The 22,054-nt window shown below is 46.5% G+C and overlaps 1 protein-coding gene and 1 long non-coding RNA gene across 6 annotated transcripts in view; one reads left to right on the plus strand and one right to left on the minus strand.

Moving 5' to 3' along the window:
- The window catches only part of LOC310686073, a 143,792-nt gene extending 124,944 nt beyond the window's left edge, over window positions 1-18,848 (minus strand). The window contains exon 1 of the long non-coding RNA XR_014515705.1: window positions 18,798-18,848. This is a non-coding gene — a long non-coding RNA (uncharacterized lncRNA). The remainder of the gene's footprint in view (window positions 1-18,797) is intronic.
- Window positions 12,925-22,054, plus strand: part of ALMS1 (ALMS1 centrosome and basal body associated protein) — a 73,861-nt gene continuing 64,731 nt past the window's right edge. For 3 of the 5 annotated variants that reach the window (XM_083520392.1, XM_083520394.1, XM_083520393.1), the window contains exon 1: window positions 20,834-21,010. In XM_083520392.1, coding sequence (XP_083376518.1) covers window positions 20,849-21,010 — 162 coding nt within the window. In that variant the 5' untranslated portion in view covers window positions 20,834-20,848. Of the gene's footprint in view, window positions 13,229-20,833; window positions 21,011-22,054 lie in introns of those variants that run through there. The other 2 variants (XM_083520396.1, XM_083520395.1) reach the window with 2 other exon arrangements.

The raw sequence follows: 22,054 nt of genomic DNA on the forward strand, positions 1-22,054 counted from the left end.
ATGATGATGATGATGATGATGATGATGATACCCTGCCCATCTGGCTGGGTTGCTCCAGTCACTCTGGGCATCTTCCAACACATATAAAAAAATCAAACATTGATAACTTCCCTATATAGGGCTGCTATCAGATATTCCATCTTCCGTCCAAGGAGCTTGAGGTGATACAAGTGATTCCCTGTTTTATCCTCACAACTACCCAAAGCTGCCCAGTGAGCTTCATGGCCAAGGGGGGATTTGAACCCAAGTCTTCTAGGCTGGCACACTGTACCCAGCCTGCTCCCATACTCTGGATCTCCCTGTTGAGATGTGTCGAAGGAAATGGGGGCAATTTGCAGGCCCCCACCTGGCTCCAGCCCACCGGCCAGTAGCCGGGTGATCTCTGGTCCTTGGCACAGCATGAAACAGCTTCAGATGCTGGAGCACGCTCTACTCAGCAGAGTAAATAACTCTTCACAACAGAATGGCAGATAGAGGCATATGTAAAGCATATTTACAAGCAGTTTGTTCAGGACAAAGGAAAAACATGACTTCTCCCTTTCATGTCCAAGCAAGCAGCTAAAGCAAAAGCCATACACAAAACGGAAGTTCCCAGCAAGCAGTGCTGGAGTGTAAACAGGCATGGGACACACATCAATCATGCCTGTTCCTTTTAAGGTGGAATGGAATATCCTAACACTCCCTCCCTGAAAAAGCCAAACTAGCTCCCTCCTAGTTGTCCTTCTGTTGACAAGTGAATACATGAGTACCTCGGGCTGCGAACGGGATCCGTTCTGGAGCCCCGTTCGCATCCTGAATAGAACGTAAGACACAACGGCGAGTCTGCGCATGATGTCATTTTGAGCTTCTGTGCATGTGAGAGAGGCAAAACCCGGAAGTAACATGCTCCGTTACTTCTGGGTTGCCACGGAGTGCAATCCGAAAGCGCTCAACCTGAAGCACATTCAACCCGAGGTATGACTGTACTTCCTTGTTCCAACAGGCTCTTGGTAACTGATTGCTTTTTAATGAAAGGGCTGGTTCCACGCTGTTTTTATTGTAAAGGTTTATTATTTGCATGGTTTTAATCAATATGCATATAGTTTCAATTCTATCAATGTTTAATCTTTAACGATTGGTTTCTCTATATTTTCAGCAGTTCCCATTTTTGTTCTTCTCCCGCATTCTTTGACAGCCCCAGGCAGAATTCCCAGGGGCTTATTTCTCATGTCCTATAAGATGCTGGCTGGGGCTCACGGGAGTCTGAAACTTCTGGTGGGCACCAGGTTGGCAAAGGTTTCAAACGTTCTGCAGTAACAGAATGTTCACAAACACTCCAACTTCTGTGCGGTGAAAGATCCATCAGAACTGCAGAAAATCTCCTCCCCACCGGACAGGAGGAAGTGCGTGGTATTGGGAGGGAAGGAAAGAGGGAACAGACAGGGAGGGCAGGACTCTGGGTTGGGGAATTAAGGGGTCCAAAAATGTTTTTTTAAAAAACCCTGCAGGCAGGTGCCTGAACCCCAAGCACATTTTTGAGTGCAGGTGCCTGGTTAATACATGTCTCACTGGAATGCTGCATCAACTGCATGAGCGGTTCGGGTGGTGCATGGTTGCCATGGCAACGCCCGGCAGCGGAAGATGACAGGTGGAACAAAATTTGGCAGTGTGTGTAGCCTCATCGCACAAGCTGAGCGCTCCCCTTCGGAGCTTCAGCCCATGAGTCATGCTCTCCTTCGGGATCCTGCAAGGCTCATCTAGTAGCTTCCAGATTGATTGATTGATTGATTGATTGATTGATTGATTGATTGATTACTTATTTGGAGCATGTTTGACTCTGCTCTGCTGCCAAAACATCTCCTGGAGTGCCTTACATACATTCAGTTAAAACAAGACAGTCGCCGCCCGCAGGCTTACGATCTAACCCTCCACAACACAAAGGTAAAAGGGACAGGGGAGGAAAACATGGGCACCAATTATTCTTATAATGATCAGCTGGCACAGCTCAGGGGCAGGAGGTCCCTGATGCCTCTGAGCTTTTGGCAAAGCTGATGGAGGGAGCCGTCTGTTTCGTATATCTCCCCATTGGGGTAGAAGGCCTCTTTCATTTTTTCCACTTCAAAAATCAACAACACAATGCCTCTTTTGTACTTCTGTAGATCTTAAGGTTCCCCGAGGCAAGCTGATGATATCACCAAGCGTCCCAGTGGTCCCATCTCGACTCCTTTTCTGTTGGCACTTAGCATAGGGTTACCAGAGGTCCCCGTTTCCCGGGGACAGTCCTCAGATTTGCAAATAAGTCCCCATCCGAATTCTATCCCCGGAATGTCCCCGGATTTCATCTAATGTCCCCAGGAAACGCAGCAGTGGCAGTCTCAGCATCCCGGAGTAGTTGGCTCTGGCTGGCTTCAGGAGCTGCTTGGAAGTCCCCATATGATGGTGGCGCAGGGGCTCTCAGACGCAGCTTCCGGGCTGCCTCCACCTTCCCTGACCCCAGCAACTAAGCTGTGAAGGGAGGCTTCATGCTGCCTATCGGAGAAGCCTCCCAACTCCTACTCGTGTGCAAACAGGAGCGGGGCAGGGATCTCTCAGCTGGGAAGGGAGGCTTCACGCTGCCTATCAGAGCTTGTGTGCGAGAAGGAGTAGGAATGGGATTGGGGCTGCTCCAATGGGAAGGGGGGCATCGCGCTGCCCGAGCCTCGCCGCCGCTCTCAGCCCTCTTTCTCCACCTTCCATGCCTGACCCACCTCGCACCGCTTCCCCACCACCACCACAAAAGAACCAACAACTCAGGGGCTGCCCAGGCTCATGGAGAAAGGAGATAGAAGCCTCGGAGGAAGGGGAAATATGGCGGTTGAGGTAAAGGCGGCAGCTGCCTCTCAGCCACCGCCATCACTGCAGCATCAACGTTCCGAATGTCCCCAGATTCATTGAAAAAAATCTGGTAACTTTAACTTATCACCCACATTTGGTATTAGCAGGACTGATGCTCAATCGCACAGGGGCCTGAGCATTCCTGGCATATTCCTTGGGTATAGCAGAGACATCACCTTGCCAACAAATGTCCGTATAGTTAAAGCTATGGTTTTCCCAGTAGTGATGTATGGAAGTGAGAGCTGGACCATCAAGAAGGCTGATTGCCGAAGAATCGATGCTTTTGAATTATGGTGCTGGAGGAGACTCTTGAGAGTCCCAAGGACTGCAAGAAGATCAAACCTATCCATTCTGAAGGAAATCAGCCCTGAGTGCTCACTGGAAGGACAGGTCCTGAAGCTGAGGCTCCGATACTGTGGCTTCCTCATGAGAAGAGAAGACTCCCTGGAAAAGACCCTGATGTTGGGAAAGATGGAGAGCACAAGAAGAAGGGGATGACAGAGGACGAGATGGTTGGACAGTGTTCTTGAAGCTACCAGCATGAGTTTGACCAAACTGTGGGAGGCAGTGGAAGACAGGAGTGCCTGGTGGGCTCTGGTCCATGGGGTCACGAAGAGTCGGACACGACTAAACGACTAAACAACAACATCTTGCCGAAGTGGCTTGGATGGTTCTCTTTCAACAGATGAGCACTGTAAATCTCACCCATCTGACTGGGTTGCCCCAGTCAAAACTTCCCTGCCTTCAGATGTCTTCTATAAGGTGTGTAGTTACTTATCTCCTGGGCTCATGGGTCGCATAACTCCATGCCCTCCAACATTTCTCCAATGAAAAGAGGCACGTCCTAAGACAGCCTTTCTCAACCTGTGGGTCCACAGATGTTGTTGAACTACAACTCCCATCACCCCTGGCTAGCAAGGCCAGAGCTCAGGGATGATGGGAGTTGTAGTCCAACATCTGGGGACCCACAGGTTGAGAACTGTTGTGACCTAAAGGAAAGTGGGACATTCCAGGATAAAATCAGAAATGAGGATGGTTTCTGTGAATTGGGGACTGTCCCTTGAAAATAGGGGCACTTGGAGGGACTGCCAATTCAAAGCAAGTTGCCCTGGAGGATAATAATAATAATAATTCATACCCCGCCCATCTGGCTGGGTTTCCCCAGCCACTCTGGGCAGCTCCCAACAGAATATAAAAAACACGATAAAACATCAAACATTAAAAGCTTCCCTATACAAGGCTGCCTTCAGGTGTCTTCTAAAAGTCAGATAGTTGTTTATTTCCTTGACATCTGATGGGAGGGCGTTCCATAGGGCGGATGCCACTACCGAGAAGGCCCTCTGCCTGGTTCCCTGTAACTTGGCTTCTCGCAGGGAGGGAACCGCCAGAAGGCCCTCAGCGCTGGACCTCAGTGTCTGGGCAGAATGATGGAGGTGGAGATGCTCCTTCAGGTATACTGGGCATAGGCCGATTTTCTTCCGATGCAGATTTCATGCAAAGATGTTTTCAAGAGCCCCCTGACAGGAAACAGAGGCAGCCCTCCGGATTCTTGACACAACAGAAGACTTATTTCTCTTTCAATAGCAGGTTTGATTTTAAAAGGGGGGGGGGAGACTCTGGCGATGCTTAAAGCACACAAAAACATTTCCCTGGAAACAGGAGCTTGTGGCATAATGTGCCAGAAACAAAGGTGATGGAGGAAGAGAAGGATCCATATTGTTCTTCCAGGTGATCATTAGGCAAGGTCTGGAACACAATTTGCATCAGCGAGTGTTCTGTCTTTCCCACCCTGGTCCTCCTCCCTCATTACTGGTTTCTCACCACTTCTGCCACATTCATTCTTACAAGATGATGAGTCATCTTTTTTCGGGAGCGGTGGGAAAAGAATAAAAAACACCACACATGCACAGACATACACACCTGAAAAATTAAACAGCTAAGACCTGTCATCTTGCTGGATCTGAAAATGCTGAAAATGTTGGCAGTTTTTTTTTGAAGAAGAAGAAGGTGGATGTGCTAAATTCATCACAAATAATAATAATTTAATAATAATTTATTATTTATACCCCGCCCATCTGGCTTTGTTTCCCCCTGCCACTCTGGGTGGCTTCCAACAAAATATGGAAAATACAATAAAACATCAGACATTAAAAGCTTCCCTAAACAGGGCTGCCTTCAGATGTCTTCTAAAAGTCAGGTAGTTGTTTATCTTCTTGACATCTGATGGGAGGGAAATATTAAGCAGTTTAGAAATGCTTTTAAATAAAACACGGGGGTCATCATCAGCTGAAGCCTGCCCGGTGGGTTTTGGCAGTGGTGTTTACAGATGCTGTGAATATCTGCTGCTTTTACACCGTTTTCTGATCTGCCTGTTTCCTCTTCCCCTCTAGACTGTGTATTCCTCTCCCCACCACAGCCCCAGCATTATTAAGGAATATAGTATGGATGGGTTAATTAAAAATGGCCAATTCATTCTGCAAATGTCTGGTGCTTCATGAGTACTCAATCCTCAGCCACCCACACCTTTCAGGAAAATAGTGATAGCCAAAAATATTTTGAAAAGATGTCCATTTCATAACAGGAACAAAACAGAACACAAGAGATGCAGAATTTAATTGCATGACTAATGTGGTTAATAGCCATTGGCCAATAGCCAAGAAAACAAATCTGTGCTCTAGCGATCTATTAATCGTAGCTGATTACCTAATAAACATAACTAACGGCTACAGATGAGTAGTTTCTACATAATATTGTTGAGATTCTTGACTTCCTATATTGGGCTTCATTCGCTTGTAAGCCACCTTGGCTGCCCTAGCTGAAAGATATCATGGAAATACCTTTAGCAAAGGAAGGAAGAAAGAAAGAAATGCAGGGGTTTTCCCCTGTTTATTTAGTCTTCACCCCCATTTGCTATTACAAAGCCCATTGGGAGGTGAGACTGTATCTGGCCTTTATTAAGCGTTGGTTCCAATTTGTTTACAGGGTGGCAATATGACGATGAGCACTGATCCTGATGTGCAGGCAGGGTGTTTATACGTCTTCCCGTTAGTCATAGAATAATTGTAGAGAAATGTTGGAAGGTATGATTATGCATCTTAAAAAGCATCTAGACAGCATCTTAAAAAGCAGAGACATCACCTTGCCAGGAAAGGTCTGTATAGTTAAAGATATGGTTTTCCCAGTAGTGATGTATGGAAGTGAGAGCTGGACCATCAAGAAGGCTGATGGCCGAAGAATGGATGCTTTTGAATTCTGGTGCTGGAGGAGACTCTTGAGAGTCCCATGGACTGCAAGAAGATCAAACCTCTCCATTCTGAAGGAAATCAGCCCTGAGTGCTCACTGGAAGGACGGATCCTAAAGCTGAGGCTCCAAGACTTTGGCCACCTCATGAGAAGAGAAGACTCCCTGGAAAAGACCCTGATGTTGGGAAAGATGGACGGCAGAAGGAGAAGGGGACGACAGAGGATGAGATGGTGGGACAGTGTTCTCGAAACTACCAACATGAGTTTGACCAAACTGCAGGAGGCAGTGGAAGACAGGAGTGCCTGGTGTGCTCTGGTCCAGGGGGTCACGAAGAGTCGGACACGACTAAATGACTAAACAACAACAAGATGGCAATATTTTAAGGGGAAAGGAGAGGCTAAGTTCCCAGATCAGAGAAATCCCCTTTCAACAAATGCACTCCTTCAACATGATTTTTGCAGCCGGAATGGCTTCCGGTCTCTCCTTCTTTTCCCGCGTCCCCAGTGTCAGAGCAGCCTTGTCTTCTTCGCTAAATGCACAATTCTCTCTTTTATTTTTAAACTAGCCCACCCCACAGAGTACAACCTGTTCCACCCTGAGTGGCAGGCTTAAAGCAGCCGGTTTTGTAACAATGGACTAGCCAGCGGAGAGTTTTGCTGCTGCAAAATGCTGCCTTTTAAAAGACCAATTTTGTTTCCAGGGAGGGGAGGGGGCTGGTGGAGAGGCAAAATCCGAGGCCCCAGCAGGAAAATCCATAAGTGGCGGTATGTGTTTTCCTCAAAGAACCTCCATCAAGCCCATTTGAATCAAATCCAGAAGCTCTTTGTAAGTGCATCATCAGCGCCGAATCCGAACAGATCATATTCTCCCCCCCTCCCCATCTTTCTGGAGCATTAGAGACGTTGTCATGTGGGAAGATTTAAAATAGGCTGTTGCCAACATCCTGCCGGGAGCAACCAAAGCTTGCATAACAGGCGAGTGGAGGAATTATATCAGCACTGGATGGAGGAAGGCCTTTCAGGTAGGAGCACTGCACCAGTGCCCAAAAGCCTTCACGCTTGCATTGTCAAGTCCAGCCGCTCTCCACCCTCCGAATCCCACAGGGTTCTCCGATACGTTTCACATTTACAAAGCCAGACTGCAGCCTGCTCCGGATTTATTTATCTGATCCGCGGCTGTGTTCTCACACAGGCCTGTTTACCGGGCAGGCGCCTGCATTTCCAGTGATTTAAACCGAACTTTAAAAAAGTCTGAGCTTTTGGTTCCAGTTACAGATAGGTAGCCGTGTTGGTCTGCCATAGTCAAAATAAAAAAATTCCTTCCAGTAGCACCTTAAAGACCAACTAAGAACTAACTAAGAACTAACTTAGTTGGTCTTTAAGGTGCTACTGGAAGGAATTTTTTTATTTTGAGCTTTTGGTTGTGAGTGACCCTCCCATATCTTAACATGAGAAGGTCTTCTATCTAGTTTTGCTATGATTTGTTTATTTATTCCTCGCACGGTTTTCTCCCCCTTCCTCATTTCATCTCCAACAACCACCCTGTGAGGTAGGTTAGACAGATGACGTGGACCGAGGTTGCACCCAGTGAGCTTCATGGCCAAGTGGGGATTCGAACCCTGTTCTCTCAGGTCCTAAGCCAACGCTCTAGTCCAGGCACCCCCAAACTCGACCCTCCAGATGCTTTTGGGACTACAACTCCCAGCATCCCTAGCTAACAGGACCAGTGGTCAGGGATGATGGGAATTGTAGTCCCAAAACATCTGAAGGGCCAAGTTTGGGCGTGCCTGCTCTAGTCTAACCACTACATCACACTGCCTACTTTCATGTATCACTACAGTGGTACCTCAGGTTACATACGCTTCAGGTTACAGACTCCGCTAACCCAGAAATAGTGCTTCAGGTTAAGAACTTTGCTTCAGGGTGAGAACAGAAATCGTGCTCCGGCGGCGCAGCAGCAGCTGGAGGCCCCATTAGCTAAAGTGGTGCTTCAGGTTAAGAACAGTTTCAGGTTAAGTACGGAACTCCGTAACAAATTAAGTACTTAACCTGAGGTACCACTGTACTTTGTTTTATACTGCTTTGTGTTAAGGGTTTGAAGTGGAAAACAAATATAAAACCTTTATAAACTGCTAAGAAAATACCAGAGTGGCTTCAGACTGAGGCTCTACTGTAAACAACTGTTACTAACAGGGGTGCCCCCCCCCCCAGTATTGGATTTCCACTGCAACGGTAAATCTGGTATAAGGAGGTGGGGAAATAAAGGTTGGTTTTTTGAGGCAAAGAACATTGTGTGGTGGCTGTGAAAAACCTGTATGCGTAAGGGGCACCAATCCCACAAAAAACACCTGCCTGAAAGCACCTTTACGCAAACCATCAGCAATAAGCCTTCAATAAACATGGCTTAGTTTCTCCCAGAGGGAATTGTTGTGGCATCCGTCTGTCTCAAGAGACGTTGGGGTGTGCTGCCCAATGGGCACAGTATTTCACACTGGCTAAGTTTGTTAAGTTGTGGGTGAACATATCAGACGACACAGCGATTCTTCATACAGCTCTTGTTTATTCACAGGCCAGAACAGAACTGGGCTGAAGGGTTCAGCCAACCTGCTTATATAGAGCTCCACTACAAAGCAACAGTAACAACTTTCTGTAACTATCCAATCACTGAACGTCACTTTCAATCCCTTATTTGCATATGTGGACCTGAGTGAAAACTATCTACAGTATCCCCCTGCTGGCCCAGGGTGAGAACTTCAGTACATAACAAAGTTACCTACCAATTTTCCTCCTGGACCATTATGTTAGTGGCAGCGCAATAACAGTGGAGGCTGGAAAATTAGGGCAAATGGGACCCACCTACAGTATATAGCGGTGTCAGGCGGCAAGGTACTTTGAAACCCCCGACTGTCGGGACTTCAAAGCACAGCACAGGGCTGTTTAAAAGCCCTTTTGCACACAGGGGAACTGACATGTGCAGCGCATGCAGAATCACTCTCAGCCCCCTGCCAATCAGGAGTCTAAGAAAGACTGGGGGTGGAGCTTGCATGCCTTGTGCCTATCAAATTGGCCGCGTTGCCTGGGGACTCGTCTTTGCTCAGCACTTCCCAGCGGAGAGGTGACGGTGGTTTTCCTTGCTGCATCCCCTTTGCTGGGTTGCTGCACTGTGGGAACCACCACTTGAGGCTTCGTTTGGCTGCTGGTTGACTAAAATCCCTTATTTTGGCTGCTGATCCCCTATTTTCGAGGCTGCTGGTCCCTTATTTTCAAATCTGTAAGTTGACAGCTTCGCGTCAGCTGATTGGCTGGAGGCGTGGCATTTAAAAATTGGCCTCGTTGGTCAAATTTGACCCCCTAGCAGGACAAGATTGGCCACAAGCCAAAGGTTAACTACCCCTGATTTGGGTGAATGAGACACCGGCTCACTAAACTGGTTAAAATGACCTAATTCAAAAGTACATTTCCCGAATCAACGTATCTGAATGTGTGCTTTACGGCTCACTGCTCTTACATCCTATTATTTTCTCTGCCTGCTGCTGTTTATTTTTGCCCTATTGCTCTTGATTTTGCTGTTTAGCTATTATTTTTAATAGTGCTTTATTGTCTAATGACCTGAGGATCTAGTCTGGATGGAAGGTGCAGTATGAAAATATCTGTAGAAGGAGACACATTTATTTTTGTCGCTGCGCTGCAGAGTCTTTGGAAATCCGCAACCACTGTGGCCGGAGAAAGGCTTTGACTTTCCGGATTTTAACGTCTTGTCTGCTTTGATTTTTTTGTGGTTCAGCCTCAGTGCTGGGTAATGAGCTATTTTAATTATTCATGCCTTCGTTGAATTAATATACGCATTGCAATTGCATAGATGTTTTGGAAAAAACCATGCCTAAGCTATTCTCAAGGCAGACAAATGAAAGCCACCAATTTGTTCTCGAGGTAAAACAAACAAACCCAGAGCTCTCTGCTGCTGGAAAATCAATGCAGCCAACTGGAAAATAATATAACAATAATCATGTTGAGCATAAAAGGCAGGGTCTGGTCTTTCTTTCAGACATCCTACACCTGACCCTTCTTGTTTAAAGGCAAGAGTATGCAATGGGAGCAAAGGCGGTCAAACACCATTGCTTGTCTTGCTTGTCAATCAGAGCAGGGCCTGTGCATTAATTTGCCAAAACACTGGGAGGCAAGAGAAGGTCTGCTTCCTTACTGAATTGCACCCACTTCGTTTTTGCTTGCATCTCTGCAGACAAAAGGGTTAGAGTGACATTTTTTTAAAAGCTGCTTAGTTCAGGTTGACCAGCGGATTTATTGAACACTTAATCACAATTGTGGATACAGAAACATGGCAAAGCTAGCAAAGGTTATTGCCAGTTACTTCTGTCGGGAATGGGTCACTGTTCTTACGCGTTGGTGAAGACTTGACATTTTTATCGCCAGAAAAGTTTTTGATTGAGTTTCCACTGAAATGAGGCTGCATTTTAATGTTTTAATGTTGTAATTTATTCTTGATTTTTAAGCTGTATTTCAATCAATTGTTTTTATATTTCGTGTTAGCCGCCCTGAGCCTGGTCTTGGCTGGGGAGGGAAGGGTATAAATAAAATTTATTATTTTTATTAGCCTGTTATGTACTGAGCTGAATCCTAGAACAATAGAATCCAGAATGCAGCAGTCTGATTGGTCCGCACGAGCCACCCAATCCATCTCCAGGTGGAAGTGAATCAGCAACCTGATTGGCCTGCAGGAGCAGCCAATCAGGCTCCTAGAGGAAGTGAATCCGAAGCCTGATTGGCCTACAGTAGCAGCCCGGAATTAGCCAATCATGTGGGGCCCATTGTGTAAATAATGTATATATAGCTAGACGTTTTGGGGAAAGTTTCATTCATTGCTACTATGAGCTGAATAAAGAGCATGAAATTCACATTCGACTTGGAGTACAGTGGTACCTCGGGTTACATACGCTTCAGGTTACATACGCTACAGGTTACAGACTCTGCTAACCCAGAAATAGTGCTTCAGGTTAAGAACTTTGCTTCAGGATGAGAACAGAAATCGGGCTCCGGCGGTGCAGCAGCAGCAGGAGGCCCCATTAGCTAAAGTGGTGCTTCAGGTTAAGAACAGTTTCAGGTTAAGAACGGATCTCCGGAACGAATTAAGTACTTAACCTGAGGTACCACTGTATATTTCATATCCCAACCTCCTGCATTGCAAGAATCTTAGCTAAAGCATCCATGACGGACAGCCAACTAACACCTGCTTGTTGTTTAGTCATGTCCAACTCTTTGTGACCCCCTGGACCAGAGCACGCCAAGCACTTCTGTCTTCCACTGCCTCCCACAGTTTGGTCAAACTCATGCTGGTAGCTTCGAGAACACTGTCCAACCATCTCGTCCTCTGTCATCCGCTTCTCCTTGTGCCCTCCATCTTTCCCAACATCAGGGTCTTTTCCAGGGAGTCTTCTCTTCTCATGAGGTGGCCAAAGGACTGGAGCCTCAGCTTCAGGATCTGTCCTTCCAGTGAGCACTCAGGGTTGATTTCCTTCAGAATGGAGAGGTTTGATCTTCTTGCAGTCCATGGGACTCTCAAGAGTCTCCTCCAGCACCAGAATTCAAAAGCATCAATTCTTCGGAGATCAGCCTTCTTTATGGTCCAGCTCTCACTTCCATACATCACTACTGGGAAAACCAGAGCTTTTACTATATGCACCTTTGTTGGCAAGGTGATGTCTCTGCTTTTTAAGATGTTGTCTAGGTTCGTCATTGCTTTTCTCCCAAGAAGCAGGCGTCTTTTAATTTTGTGGCTGCTGTCACCATCTGCAGTGATCATGGAGCTCAAGAAAGTCAAATCTCTCACTGCCTCCTTTTCTTCCCCTTCTATTTGCCGGGAGGTGATGGGCCCAGTGGCCATGATCTTCGTTTTTTGGATGTTGAGCTTCAGACCATATTTTGCGCTCTCCTCTTTCACCCTCATTTAGAGGTTTTTTAATTCCTCCTCACTTTCTGCCATCAAGGTTGTGTCATCTGCATATCTGAGGTTGTTGATGTCTCTTCTGGCAATCTTTATTCCGGCTTGGGATTCATCCAGCCCAGCCTTTCGCCTGATGGATTCTGCATATAACTAGAGTGGTGCCTCGCAAGACGAAAAGAATCCATTCTGAGAGTCTTTTCGTCTAGCGAAGCAAGCCCATTGACGGATTAGCGGATTAGCGGCTTTTAGCGGCTTATCGGCTTAGCGGATAAGCGGCTTAGAAAAAGGGGGGGAAAGGAAAAAACCCCCGCAGGAACTCGTAAGACATTTTCCCATAGGAGATTCGTTTTGCGAAGCACCTCCAAAACGGAAAACTCTTTCGTCTAGCGAGTTTTCCGTCTTGCGAGGCATTCGTCTTGCGGGGCACCACTGTATTTAAAACATTTTTTAAATTTTTTTAATCCATCTTGTCATTCCTGGCAGATGCACTAGATGACTCTGGGGCGCCCTCCAAATCTAGGACTATTGAGAAATTCATGGAGGAGGAAAAAATGTTATCCAGGATTATGAACTGTAAGGGCGGAGTAGAGCCTCCATGTTCAGAGGCAGTCAGCTGGCTAGTAGGGAATGTTGTCATCCGGGTCTTTCAGAGTCTCCTCGCCCCCCCCCCCCCACTTTCCCGCCTGAGAGCGCGCACGGCCACGCAGCTGGAGTCTCCGCCCTCTTTCGCGAAGCCCCTCGCCCAATGGGAGCGAGGCACGCTCGGAGCCGTCCAGCCCATTGGCTCCTGGACCTAGGACGGACGTTCAGCCTTTTTGCCCGCCCCGTCGCTTGCGCGCGCACCTTCGCTTCTCTCCAACGGCTCCCTCCTTCGCTCGCGCCGGCGTCGGGCGGGAGGAAGCCCCGCCCCCGCCCCCTCCCGCCCTCCTTAGAGCGAGTCCCTAACAACGAGCGAGCGGGAAGAGAGCGGCCCCGCGGGCGCATGCGCACGCGCGCTTCTCCTCGACTCGGGTGGCTCGCTCGGGAGGGGGAGGAAGAAAAGAGGGCGGGGGGCGCTGAAAGGGGCGGAGCTTTGAGCAAACTCCCCCCCCTGTTGCCGTTACTAGCGCCCCCGACTCCCTTCAACTCCCCACAGCCATGGAGGGGCCTGAGAAGGAGGAGGGCCAAGTTCCCGTGAGTATAAGGGTTAGGGGGGCTTTAATTGGGGGGCTTTAATTGGGGGTGAGGGGCTTTAATTGGAGGGGTGGGGGCTTTAATTGGGGGTGAGAGGCTTTAATTGGGGGGTGAGGGGCTTTAATTGGAGGCGTGGGGGCTTAATTGGGGTGGGTGATTAATTGGGGTGAGGGGCTTTAATTGGAGGGGTGGGGGCTTAATTGGGGGTGAGAGGCTTTAATTGGGGGGTGAGGGGCTTTAATTGGAGGCGTGGGGGCTTAATTGGGGTGGGTGATTAATTGGGGTGAGGGGCTTTAATTGGAGGGGTGGGGGCTTAATTGGGATGAGGGGATTTAATTGGAGGGGTGGGGGCTAAATTGGGGTGGGGAGCTTTAATTGGGGGTGAGGGGATTTAATTGGAGGGGTGGGGGCTTAATTGGGGTGGGGGGCTTTAATTGGGGGTGGGGGGCTTTAATTGGGGGTGGGGGGCTTTAATTGGGGGTGAGGGGATTTAATTGGAGGGGTGGGGGCTTAATTGGGGGTGAGGGGATTTAATTGGGGTGGGGGCTTTAATGTGGCTGGGGAAACCCAGTCAGATGGGCAGGGTACAAATATTATTATTATGTGGGTGAGGGAGCTTTAATGGGGGCTTTAATTGGGGGTGATGGTAGGGCTTTAATTAGGGGGTGAGGGGTGTCAGTTGGGGGGCTTCTTTTAAGGGCACTTCACCGCCCCCCCCATTCATAATACTGTGGGGGGGGGTTGTGCTTGCGTGTGTGGAAATGCATCAAAAAGGGAAATCCTATCCCCCCATATTAAAACAAAAAGTTATAAATGATGAGTGTGTGTCTGCGCACAATTTGAACTTGCAGGACTCCCCCCCCATGTGTTTCCCATGGTGCTAGTCCACAGTGTGGAGCAAAGAGGACCTTGTCTGCACCCCACCCCCTGCAAATCTCTACCTCTCTTGGTTTATATCAGAGATTTCTGAACTTTTCATGTCGGTGACACACTTTTCAGACACGTGTCATTTCGCGACACAGTAATTCAGTTCTACTAGCAATCTGGAGGTTAAGCTAAACTCCTTATAAGAGCTTTCGCTTGACACAGCTAACGGTTGCAGCTGACACACTAAGGTGTCGTGACACACAGTTTGGAAAGCTCTGATTTATAAGGATGGTATGTTTTATCTTGGGTTTATAACCTTTTATGCAAACTGTCTGATACGTACAATAAGTTGGCTGCTGTTTTTGTTGCGCAGGTTTGTGACTTTAGATATGGCACATTTCCTTCACCTGGCATTCAGTGTAGGAGTTCTCATTAATACAGTGCATTTGCATGCCCTTTGTTAGATTTGTTAAAAGTTAAGTTTGCTTTTAATAAGTCTTTCCGCTGGTAACATCCAGTCATACCAAAATTATCTTATATCAGTGATAAATTAATCTTGGGATTTGTATTTAATCATTAAGAGTAGGTTCTTCTTGTAGCTCTATAGGAATGTTGTTTTGCGTGGCGAGTTCCTGCCTCCCCCCCAGTAAAGAGACAGGACACAATTATTTAAGGTTAATGGGCTAAAATTGGCCACAACTTTATTGGTTACAGGTAAGAGTGGTATTGGCTTAGGCATTGGTCCTATCAGACTATCCTTCTTCAGCCTGTTTGCTTGAAAACCGGGAAGGGTTAACACCAGCAGGGGGAGCCCTGTTGATGCACATCAACTAGGAACTCCCCCGGGGTGACTGATTGGGGGCGCGCTTTAGGCCCTGGCCTCCATAGGCTTCGGACAAGGCAACGCCCCCCCGGAATCCTTTACCGGACTACCCTTCAATATTTGGGGGAGGTGATGGCGCTCCCCCCCCCAACACGTCTACATTTCAATACCCCTACCAATGCCTAACCGCCAAAGCCAAGGAGTTGTGACGATTTGCTACGAGGTAGGCAAAAAAACCTAATGGCCAGTGCCAATTTGCCAAGTGGAAAAAATTCCTACCAGACCCCTTAACGGCGACCAACCGAAGTCCATAGCAAGGTCAGAAGGGAAACCTTAAAGGGCGGGTGGGTGGGAAACCACAACAGCTGCGCGGACTAAAGAGGGAGATCCCTGGGCCGTGTGGCCCGAGGATTCCCCGGATTGCACGGGGCTGGAAACCAGCCTCCGCACGCGTGTTGGGAGCGTGAGCCCGCAACCCCACCTCCTCCTGATGTCAGAAGTGGCTTAACAGAACAGGGGCAGCCAAACTGAAGGCCCTGCTTAGAGTTGCTGCAGAGTGGGCTTCTGATATTTTAGGGACTTAAGGGAGAATCTGTCCTGCGGAATTTAGTGTGGTGTAGTGGGTAAGAGCGGTAGACTCGTAATCTGGTGAACCGGGTTCGCATCCCCGCTCCTCTACATGCAGCTGCTGGGTGACCTTGGGCTAGTCACACTTCTCTGAAGTCTCTCAGCCCCACTCACCTCACAGGGTGTTTGTTGGGGGGGGGGGGAGGAGAATGTTAGCCACTTTGAGACTCCTTAGGGTAGTGATAAAGCGGGATATCAAATCCAAACACTATCATGTATGAAGGATAAGTTGGTCTCTGAAGTAATGTAGTCCTGAGCTGTATAGGGCCTTATATCTTCTTGCCAGAATCTCATAACTGGCCTCGCAGCAGATTGGCAACAATGCAAGGAGTTAAGCTGCCTTCAGGCATCCTGGGTTTTGATTTCTGCACCAACAGCAGCCTGCCGACCATCCTCAAGGGTAGCCCCACATACAGCCCATTGCAGTAATCCGAATTAGCATTGTTGCTTTCATAATTGAAGGAAAGACACTAGGAGTTTAGCAGGGGATGTGGGATTTGCAAGTAAACTGCTTACAGTGTGCCTGAGTGAAGTTTATTTTATTATTTGCTATAATTGTTCTCCAGTGAAAATTCCCAGGGCATTTTATAATGGAGAGGAGAACAGAAATGTAGGAAGGGAATCACTTGCCCTTTTTCAAAAGCAAGGTATGCTGACTGTGACCTTCTTTTGAGGTCTTGCTGAACAGATACATACCTTGTTAAAAAATATGCTATGTACTATTTTTATTATGCTGTGAATTTTCAGACCTGCATATATGCCTGTGTGTTTTTCAAAAAATAATGTGAAGATTAGTTTTATTTTACACTGGCCACATTCGGAAGTGGAGTGCCCAGCAGGGAGCTAACCATGGAGTAGCTAGCTTAGAATTGTACTTGTAGCTTTTTAGAAACAAACAAACAAACAAACAAACAAACAAACCATAAGTTGCTGGTTTGGGTGTAATGCTAAGTTGGCCACTCCTTGGTTTGTCTTTATGCTAGGAGGAAGGAGGTGTGAAGTATCATCTGGAACCGTGGTGATGGTGTAAAGTTTTCAGATCTGTTTGCCACTGCTTTGTGGATGCCTGTGACTTTAATTTTTGGAAGTAAAAATATGTATTTGTCTAGGCTAGGAGGATCCTCTAAACCAGGGTTTCCCAAACTTGGGTTTTTGAGCTACAATTCCCATCATCCCCGGCCACTGCTCCTTCCAGCTGGGGATCATGGGAGTTGTAGTCCAGGAACATCTGGAGACCCAAGTTTGGGAACCCTCTTCTAAACCATGGAGAACCATCGTGAACTAGTATTATGGATGTGTGAGCTCTGTTGTGGCATATAGTACTTTTAGTGGCATTCTAGTGGGAGGGTAGAGTGGATGAAGCCGTGTTTGTGGGGTAGCTGTGGATGGTTGTCCCCTAACTTACTCATGCTTGAGCGAAAACATTGCTTCTACAGGCATCCTGGTTTGAGCATGTTTGTTCTGAAGCAAGTCCCTACTGAAGTCCAATTAGACATGTTTATGTTTGGGGTGTAAATTAGTATCTTCAGCTGTTGATGTTCGCAGCCGTTCTTGATTTTTTTTTATTAAGCATAACATGTAATTATCAGAGCCTAAGAGAGGCTTGATATTCACTGCCAGTTTTCAAGCACAGAAAATCAATTCGGACTCTAGTGAACCTAGGGATGAGTGATACATCCTTCAAATTGAAATAATACAAATTCCTGCTATTTGTACCTGGGGTGGGTTACTTCCTACCTGTGAGCCAAATCAAGACCCTTTAAAACTGCATCTCTTGCAGTTAATTCATAGTTTTAAACAATTAAATAGTGTGATTTATATTTGTTCCCAACCCGTCTCTACTCTCTAGGGTGTATCATTAGTTTTGTACTTCTGAGAGACTAGAAGGAGTTAGCTGTGGAGCAAGGCAGGGCTTCACATGAAATTAAACTCAGGATGTGTCTGTCTTCCTTCCACTTGCCTCTGTCTAGATTCTGTTGAATAAGCAAGGTTGACCTGTGAGTGTTGCTGAAATAGTATGCAAGCTTCAATGCTATATAGAAGACTTCACCGGGCTGAAAGAACTTTTTTATTCTCAGCTAATAAACTTGTTGGCAAGACAGGCAGGAGCGATGCCCACCATTTTACCTGCTTGAAATGAGATTTTTGGATATTTTTTCCTTTAAAATATAAAGCGCTATAGAAATGAAATTAATAAAGATAATGAATGCCAAGGTGCTTAAACGTTCCATTGTGCCATTTGGCGATTAGGTTGTTTATCTGTTTCTAACACTGTGTTCTGCTGTGCTGGTACAACCCTCCCTTCAACTTCTGTGCGGCAGACAACGCAAGTATCGGAGTTCTGGGAAACCTGAATAATCCTGGCATACTGCACAACTCCTTTGGTTAAGCAGCTAGAGCGAATACTTTATTTTTCTTGGCAACAAGGTTTTGTGACCTGTCAAAATATCCCAGTCAGGAACTGATCAGTGGAGGTGCTCATTGCACAGTACGCGTCCTTTGCTGACTGTTTCCACTCCAATTAGGAGTTAGCTAATTCTGAGGGGACAGGTGGATTGTGCCACACATGATAAACTCTGCTGGTTGTATAGCATTGGCTGCATTCAGACCTCATTATAAACTGTTGTTTATTGTAATGGGAGCAAGGCTAGACACCCTGCAGGAATCCAGAAGCTTTTGCTTCCAGTTACAATTAGCTAAAGTTTAGTGTTGTTTCAAACCCTCTGTAAGATTGTTGGTTCTTCTGAAACTCCATGCATGAAAGTTCGCAGGTAGCTGCGGTGTTAAAACCTGCTTTTGGTTGTGTATGATGTCAAGTTTAGACCATCAAAGCCATTTCCCCCTCTGAAATTTAGTTCTGGGCTGTTCTCTAGGGCTGGGCAATGTCTGGTTTCCAGCATTGCAATACTGTATAACACCAGCTAAACATTGTGATATACCAATATATCACAATGTCTGTAATAAGGGTGGAACTACGTAGAGGCATAGGGACGCAGGTGGCGCTGTGGTCTAAACCAGAGAGCCTAGGGCTTTCCGATTGCAAGGTTGGCAGTTTGAATCCCCACGACAGGGTGAGCTCCCGTTGTTCGGTCCCAGTTCCTGCCCACCTAGCAGTTCAAAAGCACGTCAAGTGCAAGTAGATAAATAGGTATCGCTCTGGCGGGAAGGTAAACAGTGCTTCAATGCACTGCTCTGGTTTGTCAGAAGTGGCTTAGTCATGCTGGCCATATGACCCGGAAGCTGTCTGTGGACAAACGCCGGCTCCCTCAGCCTATACAGCGAGATGAGTGTGCAACCCCAGAGCCTTCCGCGACTGGACCTAACAGTCAGAGGGTACCTTTACCTTTATGTAGAGGCAAGAGCTGGCTTCGCGGTTTTCCTGCGTTGTGATTTTGGCATAACACGCACACACACCATGGTTCACAATATTGCCAGGTCAAACATGAAACCAATAGTTCCTCGGGTTAAGTACTTAATTCGTTCCGGAGGTCTGTACTTAACCTGAAACTGTTCTTAACCTGAAGCACCACTTTAGCTGATGGGGCCTCCTGCTGCCCCTGCACCACCGGAGCACGATTTCTGTTCTCATCCTGAAGCAAAGTTCTTAACCTGAAGCACTATTTCTGGGTTAGTGGAGTCTGTAACCTGAAGCATATGTAACCTGAGGTACCACTGTATCATGATATGCACATCAAACCAGGTTTGGATGAACTATTGCCCAGCCCTACTGTTTACTCCTTGTCTGCTAAACTGGTACATGCTTACCCAAAGTCTTCAAAAAGAACAAGGGGAGTGAACAAGCCAACAGGCACATTTTCTTTCCCTAGCATGCATATTTCCTTCCTTTATTCATGGCATGGAATTTTCTGAATGTTTGTGGCTGTAAAACTATTGAGAATTTCTCATCCTCCTCTTGGTTGTCTCCTGTATAACGTTTTCTACTTTTAACGCTGAGCTGCTACATGCAAAAGGTCCCAGGCATCTCTCCAGGTAGGACTGTGCAGGCTTCTTTCCCGAAACCTTGGAGAGACGCTGATAGTTGGTGTCAAGAATACTGAGCTAGATGGACCACTGGCTTGATCTCTATGAGACAGCTTCCTAGGTTCCTTATTTATTTTCTCTCAGCTCTGTGTTTACTGCCTGAATGATGCATTTCTCTAGAGACAACATACAGTACATGGGTCTTAACATTAATTCCAGTTTAGGTTGATGGTTTCACACCATCTTCATGGTTTACAGTAGACTCTAGCCTGGTTATCTATTATTTGCCTAGCCTGAAATCATTGGTTGTTCTTTTAGTTTTTCCTAAATACAGCAGGTACTTGAGAGTTTTTCCGCCTTGCACATTGATCAATACAGCTGTGATGAAATGAGCTTAGTTCACAGCTGTCAGTGTCTCCCCCCCAAAATATATATATATATATATATATATATATATATATATATATATATATATATATATATTTTAGTGAAGAGAACTAATTCTTGCACTTTCAAAATCTGACAAGGTTTTCGTCCCTTAGCTTAATTACATGCACATCCCTGGAGAGGGATTATTCCAGTTTCATTAATTTGAAGTTATAAGTCTATTTGTTCCTGTTTGTTTTTCTGGCTGCTACCAAAGTAAATATTTTTTTAGAGTTTCTGCACCCAGTGGTGCAACTTCTTGGATATTTGTATCCCTTCTACATTGCTCTTTCATTTCCTCACCCCTCCCCACTTTCTTTGGCAACTAGTCATATTGTTGCTGTCAGCTTCTTCCAGTTACTAATGTGGCAGTTTTTGAGCCTCTAGTTAATTAACTTTCTTTTGAGATATGAAATATTCTATTTGGTGTTCATTACTGGCATCCATTCCTTCAGACACCTCCAAAGAATTATTGTTAATACTTAAGCTGTGTGCTTGCAGTGTGTAACCATACAGATTTGAATTATAATATCTTCATTCATGACGGTAGCATATGCCTTGTGTATATATCGCTCCCCAGGGTTTTACTGTAGCTCTGTTGTAAATGTATTTGTTGTATTTGTGTTTTTAAGCGCTTCTAACTATCTTATGTGTGTAGAAGGCAATTAATAAGTGAATTCTAGTAATAAAAGGAGGAAAGCAGCCTGAATGAGTAGGAGGCTCTTTGGGATCAACTAGCAACGTTTGTGTATTTGCTTCGGCATGGAGGCTTCCCCTCGGTCTGTATCAGGATATAACACGATGTGATGATTTGTGAAAGTTGTCAGGGTGAGGCAGACAACCGAATCTCACAAAGGTCTCAGTCTTTATGACAGCAGTATAGCTGAGGCTTAGACATGGCATGCTTCCCCCACCTGGCAGTTGGGGGGTGGGGGGAGGCCTTGCCGTGTTGGTGCTTGCTGGGTCTTCATTCCTGTGCTAAGATATTTGAACTATCTCACTGCTCTTGGGTGCCCCAGGCCCCATTCATTCTCCTGACAAGGACGGTTACAGCTACGGTAAGTCCTGAATTCTCTATATACTGCTTGGCTCTGAAGTAAAGGCACGCCAACCCCAAATGCCGTGGATCCTGTTGGGTGAGTTAAATTTATATACAGTGGTACCTCAGGATGTGAACGGGATCTGTTCCGGAGCCCCGTTAGCATCCTGAACAGAATGTAAGATGCTACAGCTTGTGTGCGCGGGTCGCGTTTTGCCGCTTCCGCGCATGCGCGTGACGTCATTTTGACCGTCTGCGCATGCGTGAGCGACGAAACCCGGAAGTAACGCGCTCCGTTACTTCTAGGTTGCCGCGGAGCGCAACCTGAAAGCGCTCAACCTGAAGCGTATTTATCCCTAGGTATGACTGTAAAATACTCAGCATTAGATGCTGGCGAAGGGAAGCCTAGTCTCCTGTTTTGGAATTCAGAAGGATCTCCCTTCTATCTGGTTGCCAGATCTCTTTTATAGGCTTTCCAGGTTACATCAATCAATTTGGCATATGGTGCTCAAGGATATGATAGGATGCTGGTGCAAAGAAGTAGGAGGCAAAGCAAGCTGTGTGAGGAGCAAATATTGCAAAGGACCCCTCCAATCACAGTTAGCAGATCCTTTCATAGAAACTCGATGTCCCATTTTTTAAAAATGTAGCAGTCCTTTCCTAACTGTCTGTCATGGTCTCCGTCCCTCCCGTTTCACCATTGCTGTCGCTGTTTCTTGAACTCTTTTCCTTTTTGTGGTGCTGCCATGTTACCAGAAGAACTCTTTGCCATCACAGCTCGGTTGTCTGGTAATAGCTGGTAGCTAGTTTGCTTGGTTTCCATGGCAAGCCTACGTTGGCCCGCAGGCCAGAGGTGTTTTAGTATGGACAGATAGGTACAGAGGCAAGGAATCTTTCAGGTTCCCTGGTCCCAAACAAAAAAAGGGCGTGAAGGATTGAAACCAGCAATTTGAATTTAGCCTAGAACCGAACAGGAATAATAATAATAATAATAATAATAATAATAATAATAATAATAATAATAATAATTTATTATTTATACCCTGCCCATCTGGCTGGGTTT

This window comes from Podarcis liolepis (genome assembly GCF_965112155.1).
Source record: "Podarcis liolepis genome assembly, chromosome: 9".
In the NCBI taxonomy this organism is placed as follows: Eukaryota; Metazoa; Chordata; class Lepidosauria; order Squamata; family Lacertidae; genus Podarcis; species Podarcis liolepis.